This window comes from Trachypithecus francoisi, unplaced genomic scaffold (assembly GCF_009764315.1).
Source record: "Trachypithecus francoisi isolate TF-2019V2 unplaced genomic scaffold, Tfra_2.0 Lachesis_group16, whole genome shotgun sequence".
NCBI lineage: Eukaryota > Metazoa > Chordata > Mammalia > Primates > Cercopithecidae > Trachypithecus > Trachypithecus francoisi.
Genome location: NW_022681461.1, coordinates 95,528,537 through 95,553,823, shown reverse-complemented (window position 1 = coordinate 95,553,823; position 25,287 = coordinate 95,528,537). Strand labels below are relative to the sequence as shown.

Here is a 25,287-nt window from a genome sequence, read left to right as displayed (position 1 = left end):
GCTGTCCCAGGCAGCAGCCACTCTGTCAGGGAGGCTGGCCTGGAGCTACCAGGGCCCCAGAACAGGAGGAGGCCCTGGTGCAGACGCCCCAGGCCTGGGAGAGGGGATGCAACGACAAGCAGCCTCAGGCTGGAGCCTGCTGGGCACAGAGACACAAAGGGTTTGAGGCCTCAACCCAGACGCCCACTCCCAGCCTGAGCCCCCCAACCCTGACTGTACACCCCTACAAGATGGCTACATTCAGACGCCCACCCCCACTGGCCAGCCAGAGCAACCCACTTCTCAGCCCTCTGATGTCTGTGTCCATCTCGGCCCCCACTGTCCTCCGGGCAGGGAGAGCAGGACACTGCCCAGGGCAGCCATGGACCCTAGTGGTCTCTGGCCTTGCTAGAGAGCAAAGAGCATCCAGAGACCCTCAACTTGCAGCCTAACCTTCACCCACCAGGAGCACCCGCTGCCCAGGAGCATGGCCTTGCTTAGAATCCTTCTACCGTCATGCGTGCCGCCTGCTGGGCAAGCTGTATAGGATCCAAGCAGATTCTGGAATTTGAGGATGGACAGAGATAGCAGACAGACTGGACTCCCTCCCTGCCCTGATGACCCCAACAAGATGGACCCCCATAATCAACTCAAACGACACCAGCTGTGGTGCTTACTGCAGCCACAATTCAACCTTTTCTTTATGTCTGACTCCCCAACACACAACCCTCACAAGGGCAGGCACAGGCCTGCTTTGTCCATCACTCTATCCCACATTTCAATATGGCGCCTGACACAGAGAAAGCTGCTGAGTGATGGATGGATGGATGGTTGGATGATGGGTGGATGGATGGATAGATGAGCAAATAAATAGATAAATGGAAGGATGGGTGGATGGGTATGTGAATGGACGGATGGGTGGATGGTTGGATGATGGATGGGTGGATAGATGGGTAGATGGATGGATAGATGGTTGGATATTGGGTGGATGGATGGCTGGATGATGGGTGGATGGATGGATGGATGGGTAGATTAGTGGATAAATGGATGGATGGAGGGGTGGGTGGATGGATGGATGGGTGGATGTTTGGATGATGGATGGTTGGATGATGGGTAGATGGATGGATGGATAGTTGGATGGTGGGCAGATGGATGGATGGATGGATGGTTGGATATTGGGTGGGTGGGTGGATGGATGGTTGAAAGGTTGGGGCCGGGCGCGGTGGCTCAAGCCTGTAATCCCAGCACTTTGGGAGGCCGAGACGGGCGGATCACGAGGTCAGGATATCGAGACCATCCTGGCTAACACGGTGAAACCCCGTCTCTACTAAAAACACAAAAAAAAAAAACTAGCCGGCGAGATGGCGGGCGCCTGTAGTCCCAGCTACTCGGGAGGCTGAGGCAGGAGAATGGCGTAAACCCGGGAGGCGGAGCTTGCAGTGAGCTGAGATCCGGCCACTGCACTCCAGTCCGGGCAACAGAGCGAGACTCCGCCTCAAAAAAAAAAAAAAAAAAAAAAAAAAAAAAAAAAAAAAAGAAAGGTTGGGAAGGTAGGTGGATGGATGGATGTTTAGATGATGGGTAGGTGGGTGGATGGTTGGATGATGGGTGGGTGGATGGATGGGTAGATTAGTGGATAAATGGATGGATGGAGGGGTGGGTGGATGGATGGTGGATGATGGGTGGATGGATGGGTAGGTGGGTCGATGGTTGGGTGATGGATAGGTGGATAGATGGGTAGATGGATGGATGGATGGTTGGATAATGGGTGGGTTGCTGGATGGATGGTTAGATGATGGGTAGGTGGGTAGATGACTGGTTGGATGATGGGTGGATGGATGGATGTATGGTTGGATGGATGGGTAGGTGGGTGGATGGATGGTTGGATGATGGGTGGATGGATGGATGGATGGTTGGATATTGGGTGGGTGGGTGGATGGATGGTTGCATGATGGGTAAGTGGGTGGATGGATGGGTAGATTAGTGGATAAATGGATGGAGGGGTGGATGGATGGATAGTTGGATGGATGATGCTTTTTTGCTCTTTTTTTCTTGTGCCCTGGATGAGGAGGCTGAGGTTAAAAGCAGCAAGTTTGGCTGTGTCTGGATTGGGAGACATTCTATACTGTGTGGTCATGAGGACACAAGCCTGGGTGTCAGAAATTCTGGACCACGGCCTGGCATGTATTAGATTTAACCCAGGGAAGGTTGAGAGTGAAGGTGGCTGTCTTTTGGCAGAAAAGGCTTGTTGGGTGTTCCTTCCTGAATATGTCAAGGAAGGGTCCCTCCACCCTGGAGTGGGGGTCAGACACAAGGTCCCCCAGAGCAATGGCCTCACTCTCTGCTCTCTTACTCCTTCTCCTCATCCCTCCTCCTGCTGGGCCATGGTGTCCCCATGGGTGAGACTCACTCTGCAGGACCAGGACCTGGGCCTTCACCAGCCCAGGGCCTGGGCCATGCCCTCACCCGATGCCTGGCTGCAGTAGGGGATGGCTCCTCTGTGGGGTCCAGGCACAGGACCCAGGCCAAAGGAGAGGAGTGTCCTAGAGAGGCTCAGCTTGGGAAGAGAGCCCTGCCCTGCCCCTGACAACCTAAGAGAGACTCTGGAGGCCACCTTCTCCCTCTTGACCTGGCACAGGCTTTGCCGGTGGGAATCCTTTTCAGTCCCTCTGCACAGATGGGGAAACTGTGAGGTTCAGGAAGGCTGGCTGGTCACTTGGCAGGGTCACCCTGCCCCTGCCAGCTTCCCTCCCCCAAGGCAGGGAACATAACCCCGGCTGCAAGATCATGACCACCATATGTAGGTGGGAGCCACCGCCTTCCTGGCACCCAGCTACACCCTCCGGTGGTGGCCAGCTCCCTGGACAAAGGCACAAGCAGAGAATAAGACTCCTCAACGGTACCCTCCTCCTCCCTGGTGGTGTCTCTGCAAAGCCCAACACACTCCCCTTCCCTCCACATTAACTCCTGGCTGGGGAGACAGGAGATGCTGCCTAGGCCTGTGTTCCTTCCCAGCTTCAATGGGGAGGGCGGACTTCAGGCCTGGCTGGATCCAGGGCCCCAGCCACCCCCTTCTGCTTCACTGGCCCTGGCCGGAGTGGCTGTGCCATCCCATTGGCCACTTGGCTCCCACCTGGGTTGCAGGATGATCTCTCTCCCAGAAGTCCTCAATCCTGGATGGAGGCTGTGTCCCCCCATCAGTGGTCAGGGGGCCCCTCCACACAGCCCTCCCTCTGTCTTGGACTCCAGCTACCACAACCCCCCTCATCCCATCGTTCCTGGGGTGACACAACTCTCTCTGGCCCTGGGGGTAGCTCCTGTGTGAACCTCCTCCCCTCAAGTCCCGCAGGGGCACCAGCACTTCCCGGCTGAAAGCCCTTTCCCCATGTCTGCATGAGGGGACGGGGCTGGGAGCAGGTGGCGTGGAGCTGAGGCCAGGCAGGTGATCCAGAAATGTCTGCCAGCATGTGAGCCCAGAGGCCTGGGGCTGGACACAGACCAGAGAGGGAGTCTGCCTGCCCACCTGTCTGCTTGCTGGAGTCAAGTCAGGCTGACCCTGTGGAGTGGGGTGTCCTGCTGGCCCCTACCCCTATGTCCCAAGCACAGCAGCCCAGGCCCCTGTGGGTGGCCAGATTGAATCTCTTTATCCTGGCCTGAGTGGAGCCGCTCCCAGGTCACCATCTGGGCCTGCTGGGCCTGGGAACAGCCTGTGCCTGCCCCTCCCACAGAACAGGGTCAGTGGGGTTGGGAGCAGGTAAGTTCTGGTGGGTGAAGGGGCTGGACCCAGGGCTGGCTTCCGTCCCTCCAGTGGTCACCACCACCTCCCAGATCAGGCCCTGCGGTGACAGAGGGGGCCTTTCCCCGAAGGCCCACTGTGGTCCCTCTCAGCCTTGTCCAGGGCCCGCCACAGCCACACAGAGCCTGTGCCTGCGATGGTGACCACAGGAGCCTGTGATGGTGACGGTGACCACAGACAGGCCACCCAGGACTCGGGCTGGGTATGGTGGGCTCTGGTGGGAAGCAGCTCCCGCACAGCTCATGGTGGGGAGGGTCCCCTCTGGTCCTCACCCCGTGATACCCCTTCCCAGAGCTCATGTCCCCTCGGGGCACTCTACCCACGGGACACCTTCCCTGGGCTGCCCCACAGGACAAGCGCTCCACCCATGCCCACTCAGACACCGAGAGGCGGCCCAGGAGGGGCTGGGCAGGTGGGGATGGAAGTTTCGGGTCTGGGCCAGGCTGGGGAACAGGCCCCGGAGGGGAACCGGGCCCAGCTCCTCTTCACACTGTTCAGACCTGGGGCGACCAGGGGGCTCCTGGGTACCCACCCCAGCGCCCCAGACCAGAAAAGTGAGGCAAAGGTGGTGGAAGACCTGCCAGAGCCGCCCAGCACCTGGGCCCATGCTGCTTTCCTGGGGTCACGCTACAGAGCCCCTGGGCGGAGCGGGAAGCACAGGGTCCCCTTAGCGCTGCGCTGTCTTTTTGGGTCCCGGGCCCGCTCCTGTGCAGACCTTCATCTGAGGGCTGTGGCGCATGGTGGGGAGGCGGACACAGCTGTGCCCTGACCTCAAGAGTGGCCTGACCTGGGTGCAGGGCTGGGTCTGCCTCAGAAAACAGACACAAAGGCCACACACTATGTGATTCCATTTACAAAGTTCTAGAACAGGCCAAGCTCCTCTCACGTGACAGAAATCAGGTCTGCGGCTGCTGCGTCCGGGGTGGGGACGCTGTGGGGTGGGGTAGAATGTTCTGTGACCAGGGGTGAGGATGCTGCCGGCAGCTGCGGGGGTGGAATGTTGGAATGTTCCGTGTTGGGGATCACAGCGCTGCCTGCAGCTGGCAGGAGGTGGAGGGGGTCTGGAATGTTCCACGCTGGGATCAGGTTTTGCTCACGTGGGTGTTCATCGAGGTGTGCGACTCAGGTGCCCATGTTGCTATGAGACGGCTCCCACGGTGGGACGTGGTGATGGTACGCTGGATGCCTCCACGTGCACCTCTTGCCGTGTGTGGGTGAAACTCCTCCTGTTGAGTGCTGGGCTCCCGGGTCGGGGTCTGGAGGTGCAGCACACATTCATGTTCGCATTCTCAGAACACCCACTGACCCCCTCCCGCCAGGCAGAGCCCACCCCCCCTGCCTTCATGTCTGCAGGGCCTGGCACAGAGCAGGAGGCCGCTGGGCACTGACTGTGGAGCTCAGAGCTGTGTTGGTGGACCAGGCATCCCGTGAGGCCACAGATGGGGGATGTGGGTCTGCCCTGCCTGGCCCACCCCTCCTCCACACTGCCCTTCACAGCGCATGACTACGCAGCCAGGGCCCTGAGCCCTGCAGGAGGAGTTGAGGGGTATACACCAGGACTGGAAGGCCTGGCACTGCTGCACAGAGATGAGGGGGGAGCCCAGGCTCCTCAGGAACTCGAGTGGAAGCCCCACCCACCAGGGCCTGCAGGAACAGGGCTACGAGGGGACTGCGTGCAGGTGCTGCTGGGAATGGGACCTGGAGCCTGGGCTGAAAGGGGCGAGGTCTCCTGCTGGCCCCTGAGCCCAGGGCCCCAGCTCAGCCGGGCCCAGCACTCCCTGTCCTTCAGGCCCTACCCGATCCAGTCTCTTTATCTTGGCCGAGAGCAGCGCCCTCCTGGCCACCATCTGGGCCTGCTGGGCCGGGACCAGCTGCCTGCGGGTTTCCAGCACTGCCTCTGCTTGTTTTCTGTAGGAGGAAGAAAGAGGGTTGGGGGCAGAGTCATCCAGCGACTGAGTGGGCGGCATGGGGGGGCCAGACCTGTGGTGCAGAGCTGAGCTGGAGACACCCTCAGACCCTAGGCCCTGCTAGCTTTCTCCCGATCCCCAGGAAGCACGATTTCCCAGTAACTCCCTGGCGTGAGAAACTTGGCCCTGGCTCGCCGATTCCCCGATACTCACCCCACGCGTCCCATACATACAACGGGGGGACTCAGGGCTCCCGGCAGGACGGCCCACAGGGTCAGGGCAGCCACCAGGGCCCCCACACAGGGGGACAGGTGGGCCGAGGGGCCCCTCTCTAATCCTGGAGTGTGGGGAGGATCCAGCCTCCCAGTCCCCAGGGCTTCGTGTGTGTTGGAGGCCCCACTGCTGGAAAGGGGGTGCTATGTGAACGTGTCCCCAGATTTCATGTGTTGACGCTTCATCCCCAAATCCACTTTTTTTTTTTTTTGAGGCAGAGTCTCGCTCTGTCGCCCGGACTGGAGTGCAGTGGCCGGATCTCAGCTCACTGCAAGCTCCACCTCCCGGGTTCACACCATTCTCCTGCCTCAGCCTCCCGAGTAGCTGGGACTACAGGCGCCCGCCACCTCGCCCGGCTAGTTTTTGTATTTTTTTTAGTAGAGACGGGGTTTCACCGTGTTAGCCAGGATGGTCTTGATCTCCTGACCTCGTGATCCACCCGTCTCGGCCTCCCAAAGTGCTGGGATTACAGGCTTGAGCCACTGTGCCCGGCCCCCAAATCCACTTTTTTTGTTTGTAAGACAAGGTCTTGCTCTGTTGCCCAGGCTGGAGTGCAGTGGCACAACCTCTGCTCACTGCAGCCTCCACCTCCCTGGCTCAAGCAATCCTCCCACTTCAGCCTCTCAAGTAGCTGGGATCAAAGGTCCACCACCACGTCTGGCTAATTTTTAAGTTTTTTTGTAGAGATGGGGTTTCTCCATGTTGGCCAGGTTGGTCTCGAACTCCTGGGCTCAAGCGATCCTCCAGCCTCGGCCTCCCAAAGTGCTAGGATTACAGGCGTGAACCACCTTGCTCGGGTCTCAGATCCACATGTTGGTTGGAGGTGGGGCCTCTGGCAGGTGATTAGGGTTAGATAAGGTCCTCAGGGTTGGGCCCATGGTGGACTTGATGGCTTTATGAGAAGACAGAGACCTCAACTGGCAGCTCTCGCCCTCCACCACACTGCAACTCGGCCCCTCAACCTTGGACTTCTCAGCCTCCTGAACTGTAAGAAATAAATTTATTTTCTCTGTACATTTCCAATGTCAGGTATTCAGTTATAGCCACAGAAAACTGACTAAGATGAAGGGGGTGAAGTTTAGGGGGGGCCTTGTGCAGGGGCAGCCCAGGATCCTCAGAGCCAACCCCAGGCGGCTCAGCCCACCCCAGGGCTCTCCTGAGGTGGGCCATTGGGAGTCCACCTCCTAGTGTCCTCCTGGCAAACCAGAAATAGGAGTGGGCTGGGGCCGTGGGATCTCAAAGAGGGAGTGGCTGTGGGTACAGTCACCATGGTGAGGGAGCAGCAGCTGCCCAGGATGTATCAGGGAGGCTGAAACATTGTCTCCATCTCCGAGTGCAGGGTTTGCCTAGGCGTACACATGCCAGGCAGGCACCCACACACAGACACATGTGAACACACAGAGGCACACACGTGTGCACACAAGCATACACAGGCACACGCAGGCACACATGTACACACATGCACAGGCATGCACACACACGCACAGGCACACCCATGCACGTGCACACACACACAGGTACACATATGCACACAGGCACATGTGCACAGGCACGCACAGGCACATACACGCATGCACACACGCATGCACACAGGGCCTTCACTCTGTGGCACAGTCTCCCTTGTTTCTTCTGAAACATCCCCCCAGGGGTGTGGATGTGGGCTCTGCTGGACAGGAATGCTGGTGGAAAGCTATTTTGTTTTGCAGGAAATTGTCTTATTTCTTACGTTTGTGTGGATTAACTGGGATTGGGTTTTCTTCCATTCAGCCAGCAATTGTGCACTTCAGCGGTGATCAGAGCGAGTCCCTGGCCCCGTCCCCACGGGGACTCTGCCCTGGGAGGGGGGCTCAGGGTTGTAGGGATCCTCAGGCCGGACCCCGAGTTGGATGGGAGGGTGCCGATGAGCATCTTGCCCCGTCCCTGCCTGACTCAGGGCACAGAGCCCAGGGCCTGGGAGTGCTCAGGGCAGGAGACGCAGCAGATGCCAGCATGAGGACAGCCCAGTCTGGCAGACAGATGTCAGACAGAGGAAGAGGAGGCAGTCCACACGCCAGTGGGGCCAGAGGCCAGCACAGAGCACCGTTCCCACAGGGTCTGAGTCCTTGTGGGATGAGAGAACCCCACAGTGGATGGTGAAGCCGGTGGGCCTTCCGCATCCAAGGCAGGCATCCCCTTTCTGTCAGCGGGGCCCCAGACCTGCCCTGGAGGCATCCCTGACCTCCAAAACTAGGATAAGGCCATGAGCCCAGGAGATGGGGCTGGTTGGGGGCAGGGAGGAGGAGAGGGGTGGACTCTAAGGCTGGGCTGAGGATGTGGCCTGGGGTCTGGGGGTTCTTGTTCTGGAACCAGCGGAAGCCCCTGTGTGAGGGGAGAACCGACTGCATTGCTGGGCCGCAAGGCGAGGCATGGGGTTGGTGGGCTGTGGGGCTGGGGCTGGGGGTCAGCTCAGGGAGCAGCACGCAGGCTCAGGGAACCCCTCCGGAGGCACCTGGGAGTTGGGGGAGGGGGCCCACCTCATACCCACACTGTCCTGTGACCCACCCAGGGGGGACCACCCCAGGCCTGGCAGAGAGCACCGTGCCCACCCTGGCCCTGGAGGTGGTTCTGGAGCTTGGGGTAGTTTCTCTTCTGCTCTCCCCCTCCCCTCAGGCTGGAGAGTGCTGGGGTTCAGCCTCCTGTGACCATGGGGCACCCTGGGCAGAAGCTCGCTGACGAGGGGCCCTGCAGGCCTGGCACTGACCTGAGACGGGCAGGGGGTCCGTGAGCCCATCAATTGCTGCCTTGAGCAGCTGTGGGCGTGGCACTGCCCCAGGGTTCAGCACCTGCCTGACCGCCTGGCGTCAAAGCTGCCTGTCCTCCCAGCCCCAGCACTACCTGCCACTCCCTGCTCGGCAGAGGACGGAGACTCGGGCCACACCCAGGGAGGGACCTGCTCTGGCTCAACATGGAATCCTAGGTTGTAGCTGCCTGCTTCCCCGGCTGTCTTTGCGTAGCAAGGTGGCTGAATCTGCACAGAGAGCAGGACGCCAGGTGTGCGCCTCCCGGGAGACGGTCCTAGAGAGGGACCAGGCCGCACACCTGGGGCTGGAAGGCTCCATGACTGGATGTTTGCAAGAAACAGAAAGAAGCTTCCGTCCCGTCTCAGCCACAGGCAGGCTGGATCCTCTGCTGCTTTGCCACAAGCTCGGGGGTTTCAGTGAGACCCTCTCCCACTCCCACAGCCTCAAGTGGACCAGGGAGCCCTGGTGTTGCTCCCTGGGCGCTCTCGACCGCCCAAGGTGGCTAAGGAGAAAGGCCTATCTTGAAAGGACTGGAAAACAATGCGTCAGTATTTTAAAAATTAAGCTACACCATCATAGGACCTGGTTATTGCCTTCCTGGGTATTTACCCAAAAGAGATACAGCACACACCCACGCACGATGCGTGTGCCCACAGCGGCTTTATCTGTAATGGCCCCAAACTGGAAACACCCCCAGGTCCACCCACAGGTGAAGGAGGATAAATCGTGATGTGTCTGCACAATGTGACACTGCCCAGCAGTGAACGAAGGAGTTACTGATGCTCTCGACAACCTGCACAGGCCCCAAAATAACCGCACAGGTCGGAGGGCGTCTGGCAGCGAGACCGGCGCACGTGGACTGGCTCCACGCAGGCGAAGCCCTAGAAATGCAGGCTCATCTCCAGCGAGGAAAACACAGCAGTGGCCTGGGGGCAGGGGAGGTGGCGGAAAGAGGAGGGAGGAAGGGATTCCAGGGGAGCTCAGGGAATCTTTAGGGCGACCAACACAGTTGTCCCCGATTGCAATGATAGTTTCGTGGCTGTGTGCATCAAAACATATCACAGAGGCAGGGCGTGGTGGCTCAAGCCTGTAATCCCAGCACTTTGGGAGGCCGAGACGGGCGGATCACAAGGCAGGAGATCGAGACCATCCTGGCTAACACGGTGAAACCCCGTCTCTACTAAAAAATACAAAAACAAAAACTAGCCGGGGGAGGTGGCGGGCGCCTGTAGTCCCAGCTACTCGGGAGGCTGAGGCAGGAGAATGGCGTAAACCCAGGAGGTGGAGCTTGCAGTGAGCTGAGATCCGGCCACTGAACTCCAGCCCGGGCAACAGAGCGAGACTCCGTCTCAAAACAAAACAAAACAAAACATATCCCAGAGTTTGGGTGCGGTGATTCACGCCTGTAATCCCAGCACTTTGGGAGGCCGAGGCGGGTGGATCACCTGCAGTTGGGAGTTCGAGACCAGCCTGACCAATATGGAGAAACCCATCTCTACTAAAAAATACAAAAATTAGCCAGGTGCGGTGTGGGCATCTGTAGTGCCAGCTATTCGGGAGGTTCAGGTAGGAGAATCGCTTGAACCCGGGAGGCGGCGGTTGCGGTGAGCTGAGGTCGCACCACTGCACTCCAGCCTGGGCGACAAGAGCGAAACTCTGTCTCAAACAAACAAACAAACAAACAAAAAACCGTTTTGCAGAGAAGGACTCAGAAGCCAATGGAAAAGCTGCCAGTAACTGAAGCTGGCCCAATGTGAGCCACGAAACAGGATGTGACACTAGGATGTGAGCCAAAGCATAAAATACCTGAGGTCCACACGGATGTCAGTGAAGGGCTGTGCCTACCCGTGGGAGAGCAGAGACAAATCTCGGTGTAGCAAAGTTGCAAATGTGTGTGAATTCTCCTTCCGGGGGAGGTGGGGGTCGCACACAGGGACTTCATCCAGAGAGGACAGTTCAAAAAGAAAAAGACGGAGAGGCGCAGGGTTCGGGTGGGGGAACCCCAGCCAGGTACCAAGGTCAACATGGGCAGTGAAGGTCGTGCTGATGGTGTCTCCCGTGTGACGTGGTGGAAGCCCCGCCCCCATTCGCTTCCTCCCGACCATCACCGGATTCAGCGTGAGAAACTCAGCAGACGGAGTCCAATTGAGGGGTGCCCCACAGACAGCTGAGCAGTGCCCCTCAAGGCCGCTGAAGTCATCAAGGACCAGGAAAGGCTCAGAAACGTCACTTGGGAGGAGCCCACGGATGAGAGAGACAATGTCACGTGGTGACCTGGAAAGAAAGGGACTTTCAGTAACTAAGGGAATCTGGAGAAAGCCTGGACGTCAGCTGACTGGACGTCCCAACACTGGCTCACTGATTGTGACAAAGGGACCACGCCAATTAGGACGCCAGCGAGTGGGAAACTGGGGGAGGGGCACGCAGGAACTCCCTCATCTGTCTTCACTTTTGTTTTCTATAAATATAAAACATTCTATGCTGGGTGTGGTGGCTCACGCCTGTAATCCCAGCACTTTGGGAGGCCAAGGAGGGTGGATCACCTGAGGTCAGGAGTTCGAGACCAGCCTGGCCAACATGGAGAAACCACATCTCTACTAAAAATACAAAAATTAGCCGGGCATGGTGGCGCATGCCTGTAATCCCAGCTACTCGGGAGGTTCAGGCAGGAGAATCGCTTGCCTCCCAGGAGGCAGAGGTTGCAGTGAGCTGAGATCACGCCACTGCACTCCAGCCTGGGCAACAGAGTGAGACTCCACCTCAAAAAAAAAAAAAAACCATACACACACACACACACATATATATTCTAAAGTAACCAGTATTTTTTGACTTTTATGTATTTATTTATGTTTGAGACAGAGCCTGGGCAACAAGAGCGAAACTCCGTCTCAAAAAAAACCCCAGGTAAGGCAGAGACCAAGGACCCACAAGATGCTCCCCAACCCAGGCTAAGCTTCAGGGAGCTGCTCGGACCCTGGAAGAGGACAGAGGCCCCCCAAGGCCTTAGGGGACCCCGGAGACTGCTGGGCCCAGAGGGAGGTATCTGGACCCTCCAGCCTGTGCCCACATCCTCTGACCCACCTGCCCATCATGCCTCTGCCAACGGGGCCCAGAGTTGATGCACCCCCACAGCCAAGTGTCTGGGTCACCAAGCCCTGAATTCAGAAACGCACATGTTCCCTGGGACCCCTGAGAATTGGGCTGTGGCCAGGCCAAGGCCAAAGTCCTCTAGGGAAGCCGCAGACTAGGTCAGCAGTGGCCTCCCAGGGTCAGCCATCCCCAGGGGCCTCATTACAGGACCAGCTGCCCCACGCAGCAGCAGTCGAGGGGAGGCAGGTGGGCTGGGGGCCCTGGGGGGTGAGGCCAAGACCTGCTGCACCCAGGAGAGAGGAGGCTTGGAGGACGGGGGTGGGGCTGCATCAGGGAGGTCCTGGCCCAGACTAGACCTGTGGGCAGAGCAGGGTGGGTGCCAGCAGCCTCAGCACAGACACATTCTGTCCCACCCATCACCAGCACTCCCCTCTGCAGCCTGTCCCAGGCCAGGGAACAGCTTGGCCTGATCCTGCTGATGCCTCAGGGCAGAGCAGGGTGGGGAGGCTCCAGGGCGGCCACCCATGCTGGGCACACAGTGGACCCTCGCACGGTGTCTTCTGTCATCACACCCAGACCCAGGGCTGGCCAGGAGCCTTCGGGGCAACAGCTCTGAGGATGGACGTAGGGGTACGAGGGCAGGGACCCGGGCTTTGGGAATCAGAGGTGAGGCCTGGGACCTCCCTGGGAGCTGGTGGTCTCTGCGGGTGCCCACCCCCAGCCCACATTTTCACCCCCGTTCCCCTCCGAAGGTTGAGACCAGGGAACGGTGGGCACCAGTGGAAGGCATGCTCCTCAACCTTTGCTGGGCCGAGTTCAAGGAGGGCCCCCTACCTCCCCAGCCCAATCTCCCTCTGCCCTGCCTCTCCCCTTAGTCCCCCTGCTGAGGAGGGAGAGGGGCAAAATCTCACCCTCCCTGCACTTGGAGAAAAAGAGGTTGCTTGTCCTGGGGTGGGGGCCAGCAGGGGACCTCATTACTAGGGGGTCCCAGCCCAGACCCTCACCCACCCCCTTCCCTACTCCCTTCCTCAACCCCTGCCAGGCCAGCTGCTGCCCAGGAGTCCTGCCCCCTGCAGCCCCGTGGGGAGCCCTGGGACCCCTGTGGGTGGGCCTCACCCTGCTGGGGACACTCCAGCCACATCAAGGGCCCCCAGAGGGGCGTGAACTTGCCTTTCCACAAGATCTATCTCCAGCCTCAGGAAGGAGCGTGTGAGTGGCCTCCAGGATGAGGAAGGAGGAAGGAGGGTGCAGCTGGGCCAACGGGCCTGACTGCCACAGTGAGCATGGCCCCCACGGCCCTGGAGAACCCTGCCAGGTGGGAAGCGCTCACGCCCTCTGTGCAAGTGGAGAAACCGAGGCTCAGGAAGGCTGCCCACCCCCTGGCCAGGGTCACCCATCCCTGTCAGATCCAGGCTCCTGCCAGAGTCACAGGTACCAGCCCAGCCTGGGACCCCTGCCTGGGGAGGGGGTCCTGGCTCTGCCCACCGCCAGTCCCTGCAGTTCTGGGGGCGTGGTGCGTCCTGGGGCTGGCAGTCAACACCTTCAGGCCGGAGCGCAGGTCCCAGTTCAGGATGTTGGTGGCAGCCGTGGTCACGTCCAGCCTGCTCAGCTGAAGCTGGGTGCCAAGAGCCCCTGCCAGGTGATGGGACTGCCCGGGGAGGGGAGACGGAGGGCTGGGGGTGGAGACCCCTCATACAGACAGGCAGGTGGGCAGACCTCGTGGGCGGTCGCCGTGGGCAGAAGGAGGCAGCGCCTGCCTTGAGGGAGCTCACCCACACCCTCAGCACAGCTGTAGGGCCCCCGCTCCTCTCCTGGGGCCTGCAGTTTGGAGGAGGAACCTGTCCTGAGACCCAGGGGCAGGGGAAGATCAGGGCAGGGTGCAGGGCCAAGGGACACGGTGACTGTGGCTGGGACACCCCAATTCCACGCATGCAGTGAGAACTTCCACAGGCAGGGACACGGTCAGGGGTGGGGACAGGCAGGCTGCCAGGAAGAGCAGCCTCAGGAAGAGTGGGGAGCAGGACCCTCCAGGAGGCCAGGAAGCCTCCCCTCCCCAGCTCACCCAACCTGCCCCTCCCCAAAGCCTTCACCTCAGCCTCTCCCCACCACAACCTCCTCCTCCCACAGGGACCCACTCTGCGAATGCTGGGCCAGGACCCCTGTCCCTGAGAAGCATTCAGATCAGAACTCCCTTGGAGGCCGGGAGGGTGAGTCTTCCCTGCCTGACACCCCAAGCAAGGCTCAGAACTGCCCCCAAGTTAAGGACACTCCACATCTGTAATCCCAGCACTTAGGGAGGCCGAGGCAGGAGGATCAACTGGGATCAAGAGTTCGAGACCAGCCTAGGCAACATAGTGAGACCCTGTCTCTACAAAAATAAAATAGAAAAATTAGTTGGGTGTGGTGGTGCATGCCTGTAGTCCCAGCTACTTGGGAGGCTGAGGAGAAAGGATCGCTTGGGCCCAGGAGGCTGCATTGAGCTGTGATCGTGTCATTGCACTCCAACCTGGGTGACAGAGCAAGACCCTGACCCTAAAAACATAAATAAATTAAAAAGGACACTCCAGGGAAGGTCTTGGTGTGACTCCAGAGGGGGCACGGTCAGCAGCCTGTCCCCAGCAGTAGGGTCCTGCCCCTCACCTGCTCCCTGCAGAGGTGGGGCTGGAAAATGACAAGATGGAGGCTACGCAGAGACCAGGCGCCAGGAGAAGGGACCCAGGCCAAGCTGCTTGGTGAGGCCCTGAGCACGGTGGGAAGGGGCCGCCCAGGATCCCCTGAGGGCTGGGCTGGGGAGGGAGGGGTCTCCCCAGGGCTCACCCCCCTTCTTGGCACAGGGTAGGGGAAGGAGCTGGATTTCGACCCGAGGGAGAAATTTATCAAATTTGACCAGATCCTGGGCATCAGCCTTGACCACATTCCCTTCCTGCCCCAGACTGGGCTTGGAACCTGGGCTGCTCCTGGCGGCCCTGCCCACCCACAGTCACCCCGTGCTCAAGGACAGTTGGATCCAGCTCCTCCTGGCACAGACTGTTTATTTCTGATGGGGTGGTAGGGGCAGGTGTGGTTGAGCCTCCCACGGGGAGGGGGCACCAGCAAGGCTGGCACTGGCGGTGAGGGTGGGGTCGCCAAGGGCCGGGCCAGACTCCGCTGTCCTCAGGACAGAGGGTGGCAGGCCCAGGCAGAGAATCGTGGAGGGGCTGGAGTGAGAGAAGGGAGATGCAGAGACCTGCAGGGGAGAGAGGGGCAGTGGGGGTGCCAGGGCCGGGAGGAAGGAGGGCCTCGAGGATCCCAGCGGCTGCCTCCCTCCCAGCTGGGTGCTCTCCTGGCCTGTCCCACACTCTCAGGTGAACAGAGCCAGATTCATCCTCAAACACAGGCCACCCTCCATGGTGCCCAGCAGAAACTGCCCTAGGCTGGGGGGCTGGGACCATGGGGTGACCAGAGGCCATGGAGGCCTGTGACTGAGGGGCCCTGCCAAGCTCCACAGCACCTGGCACCCCCTGCCCCTGCTAGGAGCACTTCCCTCACCGCTCGCTCTTCTCAGAGCTGTGGCCCCGTCCTCCTGGGTTGCCTCGAAGGAACCCCAGAGTGAGAGGCAGGAGCCCCCATCTCAGGGGTGTGGGCCCAGGCTCCCTGTGGCCACCCCACGTTCCCCAGATGGGAGCTAGGAGACCCTGAAGATCCAGGCCCAGCCCGGACCGGGGGTAGGCACAGAGGTGGGGAGCAGCCTCTGGAATTGGTCTCCACTTGTGCACTGCAGGAGCCAGCCCCTTGCGTGGAATGATCCTTCTGGCTTCTGGTCTCTGTGGGAAGCGGTGCCCAGCCTGGTGCTACAGTGACCCGGGGGTCCTTAGGCAAGGCTCTCCCAGGCTTGGCCCCTGCCCAGACCCCGCAGGCCTGGGGAGCTCCCGCCCAGCCCCTAAATGGGCGAGGTGGGGACACTTTAGCCCTGACCTTCCATGACCTAGCTGGGCACTTCCTGAAGTCAGACTGGGCCTCAGAGGTCCACAGCACCGCTCACAGCACCGGGATCCTGGAGCCAAACGTCTCGAGGCTGTGGGTGTGGTGTCGGGGGTTAGGCCACCCCCTCCTCACGGCCCTGCTGCCTTTGGGATGCAGCAGCCTCTGCCAAGCCTGCTGGAGCCCCACATTGGACAGATCGTTGCAGCACCCCCAAATTGCCCTTTGCCCCGAGAGACAGCCAACCCAGCCCTGGCTCCAAAATAGCAAAATTGGCAGCAGCTTGGCCATAACTGTCTTTGGACCTCACCGCCAGCAATGCACATAGGAGTCTCAAGACCCAGGGACACACCGGCTCCCCGTCCTCTGGCTTGTCCCCGGCTCCCCATCCCCTGCCCCATCCCCAGCTGCTGGGGAAGCCTGACCTCCAGGGTGGTGCTGGGAGAGGCAGCCAGAAGCAGCCAGAAAGGGTGAGTGAAGAGGTGGCCGTTCCCAGGGTCAGTAAACACCCAAACAGCCAGGAACAGAGAGGCGGGCTGGGTGAAGAGTGGTCCCCATGCTTTGAGCAGCTCAGAGATGCCCTGAGGAGGGGCTGTCCCACGTGGCCTGTCCACTCAGGCCTCCTTCAATCACGGAGCAGCTCCCTTGACACAGGGAGGCCTGGGGGAGAATTTCTTGCCCCCAGAGGAGCTCTGAGCTGGGCTGCCCCCACTGCACCTGGCCCTGGTCTCCCCGGCTGCAATCTCAGTGACTCCTGCGTCACTGTAGCACCAGGCTGGGCACCGCTCCTCATAGAGACCAGAAGCCAGAATTCCATTCAGCACAAGGGGCTGGCTCCTGCAGGGCACAAGTGGAGACCCGATTCCAGAGGCTGCTCCCCACCTCCGTGCCTACCCCCGGTCAGGGCTGGGCCTGGGTCTTCTGCCTGACTTGTCCAGAACACTCCACACAGAGTCTCAGTGACCCTGGGCACTGCCCTCCCCTAAGGAAGATCCTTAGTGGGGCAGCTCTGGCAGGAGTGAGCCTCTGGGGCTGGGAGGCTTGGGTACCTCTGAAAGGTGGAGTGTAGAGGCTACCCCTCCCCAGTCCCAGGCTGGGGGAGCTGATCCCCGGCCACAAGTGGGTGGGGCTCATGAGGTCCCCATGAGTTTATTCGAGGCTGGTGGGCACTCAGTCGAGCTCAGGTCCCACCAGTCACTGGGTCAGCCTCGGCCCTAGAGGGCAAACCATTGGTGGGGACGCTGGATAGGGGCACCACTGCCTCCAGAGGATGCTGGCCAGGGCCCCAGGGCAGACATAGCTTCCCTCCAGGAAAAGGTTGGAGTCAGTTCTGGGAGCCCAGGCCCAGGCCACCAGCCTTGTCTCTGACCTGCCTGGGCCGCAGGCAGGAGGATGGCCTTCGTGACCTCTTAGGGTGGAGGCCAAGTCCCTGCATTCTGTGACTCAAAGCAACTGGTTCCCAGAGCAGCGGGGTGGGGCGGCCAGCCTCTTTCCTGCCCAGCCCTCCCCCAGGCTCCACCAAGGTCCTGCCCGGCAGCCAAGCTCAGAGCAAAGGGAAGGACACAGAGCGTGTGCAGTGAGGGGGTGCTTGTCCCTGCCCAAGCTGCAAGAAGCTCTGTGAAGGCCCCTCCTGCCCCTGTCCACCTCGCACAATCCTAGTCGAGGGAGGAGGGGAGAAATCTGGCGTGTGTTCACCAGGAGCTGGCAAGTGCCCTGCCCTTCCTGGATGTGGTGAGAGATGAATCTCCAGCCCTCGGGTAAGCCCAGGTGCGCCCATGAATCAGGGCTCGTGGGCGGCTTCCACTCACTGGTCCTCACTCAACCGTGTCTGGGGAGTGTCCCTGACCTCCCACTGGCCATCTTGACCACAGGGACTGAGGAGTCGGTTCCTGAACCGAAGCATGAGTTTGTCAGCTCTTCCAGCTCCCCAGGCGCCAATGACCACATGGTCTCAGTAACGACTGGTCAGGGAGAAGGGACATGGGACCTGCCAGGCCTTCTGCTGCCCACTAGAAAATGAGGAAGAGGAGGGGCTTGGTCCTTGTTCCAGGCACTGGGTTTGAGGGCTGGACACCCGAGATCTCTGGGAACCCCTTTGGCTATGGGAAGACTTTGCCCTATTAGGCTGCAGAGCCCCTCCCTGGCAGGTGACCCAGGCCTGCCCTGACGGAAGCCATTCAGACCCAGAGCCACGTGTCCCGGGTCTCCCTGCCCTGGGCCACCTGCCACCACGCCCTAGGGCTTGCTTACCACTGGGAGGTGCTCTTGTCCTGGACTGGCCAGGTCCGGGTTGGGACCTCCAGCCAGGCCAGTCGGTGAGCCACCAGCCCCACCAGGGTGGAATGACAGTCAGGACTCAGCTGGCAGTGGGCAGGAGGCCAGTCTTGTGACGATGTCCCAGCCACAACTCTCTTCCTGCCCCTCCCTTGTCCTGATGGGAACCCCCAGGTCTGTAGCTGAGTCAGGCCTGGGGGCCATGTGGGGTCCTGGGTTTAGGCACCCCACCCCTATCTGTTCCAACAGACCCTCCCTCTCAACCTAGGGCACAGATGGCAGCTGAGCCAGCAGCACACCGCTGCTCCGGGCAGGGGCTGATGGGAGGTCCGGGTGAAGGAGTGGGTTCTCAGGGCTACCTTGGTCCCCCTACACTTTTGCCCTCCTTCCCCCACCTCTCTGGTGCCTCCCGGCTCCCTGAGACTCACTCCCTCACCTTGGCCTCTGCCTGGGACGCTGACCGGCCACCCCCACCAGCCCTGACACCGGTGCTGTCCACTAGCCGCTGCTGCTACACATGCGTGCGCCTCCCCCGTCTGGCCTCCTTGACCCCCAGGCATTGGGAACAGGGAACAAGGAAGCAGTCCATGCCAGCCCACTCCCAGGGCCCGTGAGCCTCCAGCAAGGGATGGGCCACAGAATCCAGGAAGAAGACGGGCTCCAGCCCCCAGTGGTCGCCAGCGGCCCCCTAGAAGCTCACCACCCCACCCCATCCCACTCACTCCTGCTCTCACGTACATTTCCCAGCTCCCCACCCAGGCCTACCTTCAGATCAGCGGCAGTGCTCACCCACCACGCCTGCCAGGGAAGCTCAGTCCCAACAGAATCCAGACAGGGCCCACCGCATGTGCCTGCCTGTGACGGCTTGTGACAGAGCCCCAGCCAGGGCCGACGAGCTGGAGGGACCCAAGGAGCAGGATGCAGCACTGGGGTAACAGGACAGCCCCATGGGGTGCTCCCGAGTCTGGACCAGACTTGGGGTGGGGAGGCCCAGACTCGGTGGGGGTCAGACTCGGGGTGGGGGGATTGCTGGGAGAAGGTGGGGCCTCTGGCAAGGGATAGGGCCTGTGCTCAAGCCCAAAGGTGCCCCAGGCTGAAATGGGTGCCCAGGGGTCACTATCAGAGCCCCAGCAGCCGGCCATGGGGGAAGCCGTTCCCAGCACACCTGGCCCTCGGGACCCTGCAGGGCAGATCAAGTTTCTCTACCTTGGCCTGAGCTTCTCATCAACACTTCACTTGCTGGGCTTCTCAGGGTGGAGGTGGGGCTTTGTGTCCCCTTCTGGGGTGGCAGGGCTCGGAAAGGGAATGATGGTAGGGGCTGCGAGACGTGGGTCCTGGCCCCCAGTGGGAAGTGATCAGAGGCCTCGGAGGCGGGCATGGCTGAGAAACAGAGCCTCTGAATCAGGGCCGTTGGGTCGGTGTGCCCTGCCAGCAGGAGGAGGGTGGGCAAGGTCCCTGCCAGCTCTGTCTCTGGGACCAGTGGGCAGGGGCCTCTGCCTCACCCCACACTGCCTCAGCCGGGGCAGCAGGCCCAGGCCTCTTGCATAAGCGCCCTGTGGGGGACGAGGCTGCAGCTGTGCCCGGCCACCCCATCCCCCAGCATCACGAGTCTTCAGTGGGCTGTCCTCGGGCCCTGGGTGGAGGCCAAGCCTGGCCCATAAATAGGGGTCTCCTCAGTGCCCTCCGCTCCTCCTGCACACCTTCCGCACACCTCCCTCGCTCTCCCACACCACTGGCACCAGGCCCCGGACACCTGCTCTGCTGCAGGAGAATGGCTACTCATCACACGCTGTGGATGGGACTGGTCCTGCTGGGGCTGCTGGGCGGCCTACAGGCAGCACCCGAGGCCCAGGTCTCCGTGCAGCCCAACTTCCAGCCGGACAAGGTGAGGGGCTTCCCTGAGCCATCCCCAAGGGCTACAGGGCCCTGTCAGGGGAAGGGCACTTTCCGGCTGGGTCTTCTCCCCCGGAGGAGCGAGCGAAGTCCTGCAGTGCCGCAGTGCCGGGCAGTGCCGGCCAGGGACTGAACGGGCGCGCAGGAAGGAGGCTGGGTAGCTGCCCCAGGAGGCTGACCGCGAGAGGCCCTCCCTGGGCACCACGTCCCGTCTCCCCTGATGGGCCACGCAGACACCGGGCCACACACGCTCCCACGCCATCCAAACACGGCCACTCCTACGGGCACGCGACCCCCAGGGGACACACGAGCGCACGTTCCACCCCTGGGTGCCAGGACACGGGCGGCTGTGGCACGGGGATGGCGCCAAAAACGCCGTGCGCGGTGGGGGGTCGGGGGACGCGCACCGCACAGCCAGCCAGCGACGCGCGCTCTCGCCCGGGAGCTGCGCGGGGACGCGCCAGAGCGCGGGTTCCCCCTCCGCGCGCCCCTCCCCGGCGTCGAGGAGACTCCCGGCGGTCGGCAGAGCGAGCGGAAGACCCGCCCCGACCCCCGTTAGGAATGCGACGTCCTCGACCGCCCGCTGTATGGGCCAGGCGCTCCGCCAGGGGCACAGAATCGGGACCGGGGGCGGAGGGGCCGGAGCTGGCTGGTGGGCGGCGTGTGAGAGTGAGGGACCGTCCTCGGGAGGGGCGTGGCCAGACGGGGTGCTGGGTGTTAGGGGCGTGGCCAGCTTCTGGGGCGGAGGCGTGAGGGGCGGGGCCATCTCCTGGGGCGGTGCGTGGGGAGTCAGGGGCGGGATCGGCTCCCGGGGCGGGGACATGAAGGGCGGGGCCAGCTCCTGAGGCGGGGTCGTGAGGGGGCGTGGAGCGAGGTCAGCTTCTGGGGCGGGGGAGTGAGGGGTGGGGTCAGCTCCTGGGGCGGGGCATGAGGGGCGGGGCCAGTTCCTGGGGCGGGGCGTGATTGAGCGTGGGGGCGGGGCCGGGTTGGAGACTGGAGCGGGAGGGGCAGAGGCGCCTCCACGGGTCGGCACCAGTGGGTCCGGAGGGTCCTGGCAGACGCGGCTGGGGGTCGCTCGCTGCAGTTCCTGGGGCGCTGGTTCAGCGCAGGCCTCGCCTCCAACTCGAGCTGGCTCCGGGAGAAGAAGGCGGCGCTGTCCATGTGCAAGTCGGTGGTGGCCCCTGCCGCGGATGGTGGCTTCAACCTGACCTCCACCTTCCTCAGGTGGGACAGCGGGCAGGTGGGCTGCTGGGACGAAGAGGTCCAGGAGCACCCTCGGGCCTAACCCCTGACCCCGAGGTCACCCACCTACAGGAAAAACCAGTGCGAGACCCGAACCATGCTGCTGCAGCCCGCGGGGTCCCTCGGCTCCTACACCTACCAGAGTCCCCGTGAGTGGAGCCTCCACTAGCTCCCTGAGCCCAGCCTGGGGGCGACACATGCGGGCGACTCTGGGCCAGGCCCCTGCCGCGGAGATCCATGGGGTGGGGGGTGATGGCTGCCCCACCAGCGTCAGAGGCCAAGGCCAGGCCTGGGCATGACTGCCCATGCACGAGTGTTGAGGACAGAGAGACCCTTCCTCCAGGGGTTTGGATCCTCTCTGGAGCCCACCAGTGTCTTGCCAGGCCCCTCCCCTGCCCTCTGGAGCTTTCCCCACATAAGCAGCCCCCCAAGGTCCCTCCACATGCCTCCTCCCAGTTCTCCCCCCCAGGACCCAGGGGCTTCCTCACTCCCACCTGGGGAATGGCTCCCACAGGGAAACTTCTTCACTTTGGGTTCTGGCAGCGAGTTCTGCAGCTGCACCAGGAATCCTGGTTTTCTGAGCCTGGCTGCCCCAGATTCTGGTTTAGGGGCAGAGTTCACAGGCTGTGCAGGTGGGAGCAGGGCACTGACTGGAGAACAGTGGAGTGGCAGAGCATCCCGGGCCAGCCGAGGGCCTGAGTGCCCCCACAGCCCACAGGTGCACCCCTTCCCTGAAGCAGAGGTGAGGTTTGTGGGGCTGAGTCCCCAACAGGGTCGTTTCTTGGGTTCCCAGACTGGGGCAGCACCTATTCTGTGTCAGTGGTGGAGACCGACTACGACCACTACGCCCTGCTGTACAGCCAGGGCAGCAAGGGCCCCGGCGAGGACTTCCGCATGGCCACCCTCTACAGTACGTGCCCACCGATGCCGCCCACACACAGGCATGACCAGAGGGGGGTCCCCAAGACCCAGGGCAGGGCATACACCATCCCCCCGCTGAGGCCAGCTCCGTCTCCACTCTGTCCCAGGCCGAACCCAGACCCCCAGGGCTGAGTTAAAGGAGAAATTTACCGCCTTCTGCAAGGCCCAGGGCTTCACAGAGGATACCATTGTCTTCCTGCCCCAAACCGGTAAGGGGTCCTAATCTGATGGGTAGAGGATTAAGGTCAGATTAGAGGCAGGCAGGCAGTCTCCTGACAGGGAGAGGCAGAGGGGAGGAGGTGGCCCCGCCCTGCTCGAGGCCTGGGCCAGGGACAGAGCGGGTGAGTGTTCGAGTCAGAACCTCCCTCCTGCAGCCCCTTCATGAGGAGCCCCCTCCATGGGGGACATGGAGACCAGGCACCCACTCTGTGCCAGGCCCCAGCAGCTCCCAGGATGTGGGGCTCCAGCCTGGTGGGGAGCATAGGGTAGAGGGTGCCTATGGGGGATGCAGGAGGACCAACCATACTGCGCTCAGGCACAGCCTCCTGGGGCGGACAGCCTGCTCTCGGCAGAGGTGGAGAAAGACCCCCTCTTTGTTTCGAGGGGCCAGGGGAGAGGTGGGAGGTGATGGGGGGTCTGTGCAGTTTGAGGGCTCAGTCAAGACGAGCTCTGTATTAGGGGAGGGACAGGAAGCCCAGTGGGAAAATTGGCCTAAGTCTGGGGTTCTGATGACAGCCCCGGCTTCTTTCTTGGCAGATAAGTGCATGACGGAACAATAGGTGAGCCACTCCATTCATTCATTCATTCATTCATTCAACACACATCCACCCAACCCACTCTGCGATGGATCAGGGCCCCAGGACAGCCTGGTGCTGCAGACCCACCCTTCCTGATGGCTGCCGTCGTCCAGGGCTGGGCAGGAGACACAGGGGCTGCCCACACTGACCAGTGCACAGGTGTAAGGCTCGGAAGGAAAACCTGTCCCAGCGGCTGGAATAGGGCTGACCCCTGAAGGCTCACGATTGGGGGGTGCAGGTGTGAGGCCCCAGGCAGACAAGGCCAAGGGGCTATACCACAGGGGCCATCTGGCAGCGAGGGCATCTGGCACCTGGGATAGGGGTAAACCAGGGTGGGGGAGATGGGATGGGAGGGGACAGGGGATGGAAGGGGAAGTCCGAGGACGCTACATGGATGCCGTGGGAGAGCTCAGGAGAGCGGGCTCGGAGCGGATTCACCCACCACCCCCAGGAGGGAGGCTTAGGCTGGAGCTGGAGTCTGTGGATCCTGGGGCTGGGAAGGGTGGAGTCTGTGGATCCTGGGGCTAGGAGGGGTGGAGTCTGTAGACCCTGGGGCAGCGGGGATCCGAGATCTGAACCCCAGCAGTGGATCTTGCTCTCTCAGCGAGGCTCAGTGGGGCTGGGGACAGAGAAAAGTCCCCCTACCCTGCACCTGCTCCATCTGACAGGAGTGGGGGTGGGCTGGGGAAGACTGCAGTCCTCCATCCTCGGCTTTCGGTTGCACCCCCCCAGGACTCCCCAGGGCTGAAGCTGGGACCCCGGCCAGCCAGGTGATCCCTGCGATCTGGATGTCTCCGCTCTGTTCCTTCCCCAAGCCCCTGCCCCGGCTCCCCGCCAAAGCACCCCTGCCCCCTCGGGCTTCATCCTGGCTCTGCGGAATAAACTCCGGAAGCAAGTCAGTAGGCTGGCTCCTGGCTGTCTGTGCTGTCGTCACCAGTCCTGGTCCTGGCCTTGGCCACCTGGACCTCCTGCTCTATAAAATCTCAGCCTGAGGTCAACAAAGGAACAAACCTTCTAGTGTTTGCTCCCAGTGGGGTCTTGAGTCAGGACAGCTAGGAGGGGGTGTCCCTCACTGTCTCCCACCCAGCCCACACAGTCGTGTGACCCTGCCTCACAGCCCCACACGTCCAGCCATACCCTCTCAGCTGCCACTGCCACCAGGCCGGTGCTGAGCTGGGGGGGTCAGTGACTCATCTAAATCCCTTAGGCAGGTACCCTGCACCCCCAGCCCCACCCTGTCACCCCCTCAGCAGGAAAGGCCTGAGGCTCAAGGCCCCAGAGGAGCTTTGGACTTGTTGGGTGTCTTGGGGTGTGGGATTAACGCACTGAGATTGGGCAGAGATAAGGGTTTCAGGGGACGAAAAAGGAACATTTGTTTGAAACACGCCAGAGTGTCTCCACCCTCCATCAGGACAGACTGACAGAGTGGGCTGGGGACAGGACACCCCACATCTCTTCTGGCTCCCTGAGCACCCCCTGCCCTCTGACCTGGGCCGCCAGATCACAGCCTTGTCCACTCGCCAGAGCCCTGGCACCACGGGCACACCATGCCCCGCCGGTGCCCTGCCCAACCCTGCTCCCTCCCAGATTCCCACCCAGGCAGCCTTTCTCAGGTACACAATGTGCAAGACTCACTGTGACCTGCCCACCAGGCCCCCTGAGCAGGCCATGCAGAGGCACCAACCTTTTTGAGAGTCAGAGGTGAGGGTGAGCTTCTGGGTGGCCTTCCCGGAGAAGGGGGCTTAGGGCTGTGCCTGAGCTCAAGGTAGTGGGGATCCAACATCCCAGGGGGGCTGCAGAAGGCCAGAGAGGCAGGATGGGGTGAGCTGCAGGCCCCCTAGCCCAGAGGCCCATCAGAACTACCCTCAGCTGCCAGTCATCCGGCCCCACCCCGGAGGAAAGGCAAGGCATGGCTGGGGTTGGGTGGAGGGAGCCAGGCTAGAGCACTGTAGCATGCAGCTCGATCAGAAGCCTGTCACAGTGGGTGCAGTCCCAGGCCAGCCGCCCCAGGGCACCTCGGAGGCATAAAGCCTACAGAGGAGCCACCTCAGCTCTATCCTGCTCCCGTGTCCCAAGGAGACGCCATGCCACCTTGCTGCACAATGCTTCGGGCTCTGCTGATCAGTTCCCTCCTTGTCCTGCTCTGGGTGTCCCCAGGCCAGGCCCAGGTCCCCATCCAGGCCAACTTTGATGCTAGCTAGGTGCGCCCAGCCCTGTTTCCTCCTCCTCTCCAATGAGTCCTCCCAGCTTTGGTGCTGCACCCCAGGTCCCTGTCCACACTCTCTTTGATCCAGGCTCAGCAGGGCTGGGGGCATGGGAAACCCCCCACCACACCTGCTCCATGTGACTGGGGTAGGGGTTGGCTGGGGAAGACT

At 61.7% G+C, this 25,287-nt stretch overlaps 1 protein-coding gene across 2 annotated transcripts; it reads left to right on the top strand.

Annotated features, from left to right (window-relative positions):
* Nucleotides 1-19,638: 19,638 nt before the first annotated feature.
* Nucleotides 19,639-23,814, top strand: PTGDS (prostaglandin D2 synthase). Of its 2 annotated transcripts, XM_033238462.1 has the most exons (7): nt 19,737-19,944; nt 21,037-21,176; nt 21,267-21,343; nt 21,988-22,104; nt 22,223-22,324; nt 22,872-22,894; nt 23,645-23,814. In XM_033238462.1, exons 1-6 carry the CDS (start codon nt 19,831-19,833, stop codon nt 22,892-22,894), a joined length of 573 nt encoding a protein of 190 aa, XP_033094353.1. In that variant the 5' UTR covers nt 19,737-19,830; the 3' UTR covers nt 23,645-23,814. The 2 variants fall into 2 exon arrangements, 1 of the variants encoding a protein (XP_033094353.1); XR_004443712.1 differs by having other exon boundaries at nt 19,639-19,944; nt 21,988-22,324.
* Nucleotides 23,815-25,287: the final 1,473 nt, after the last annotated feature.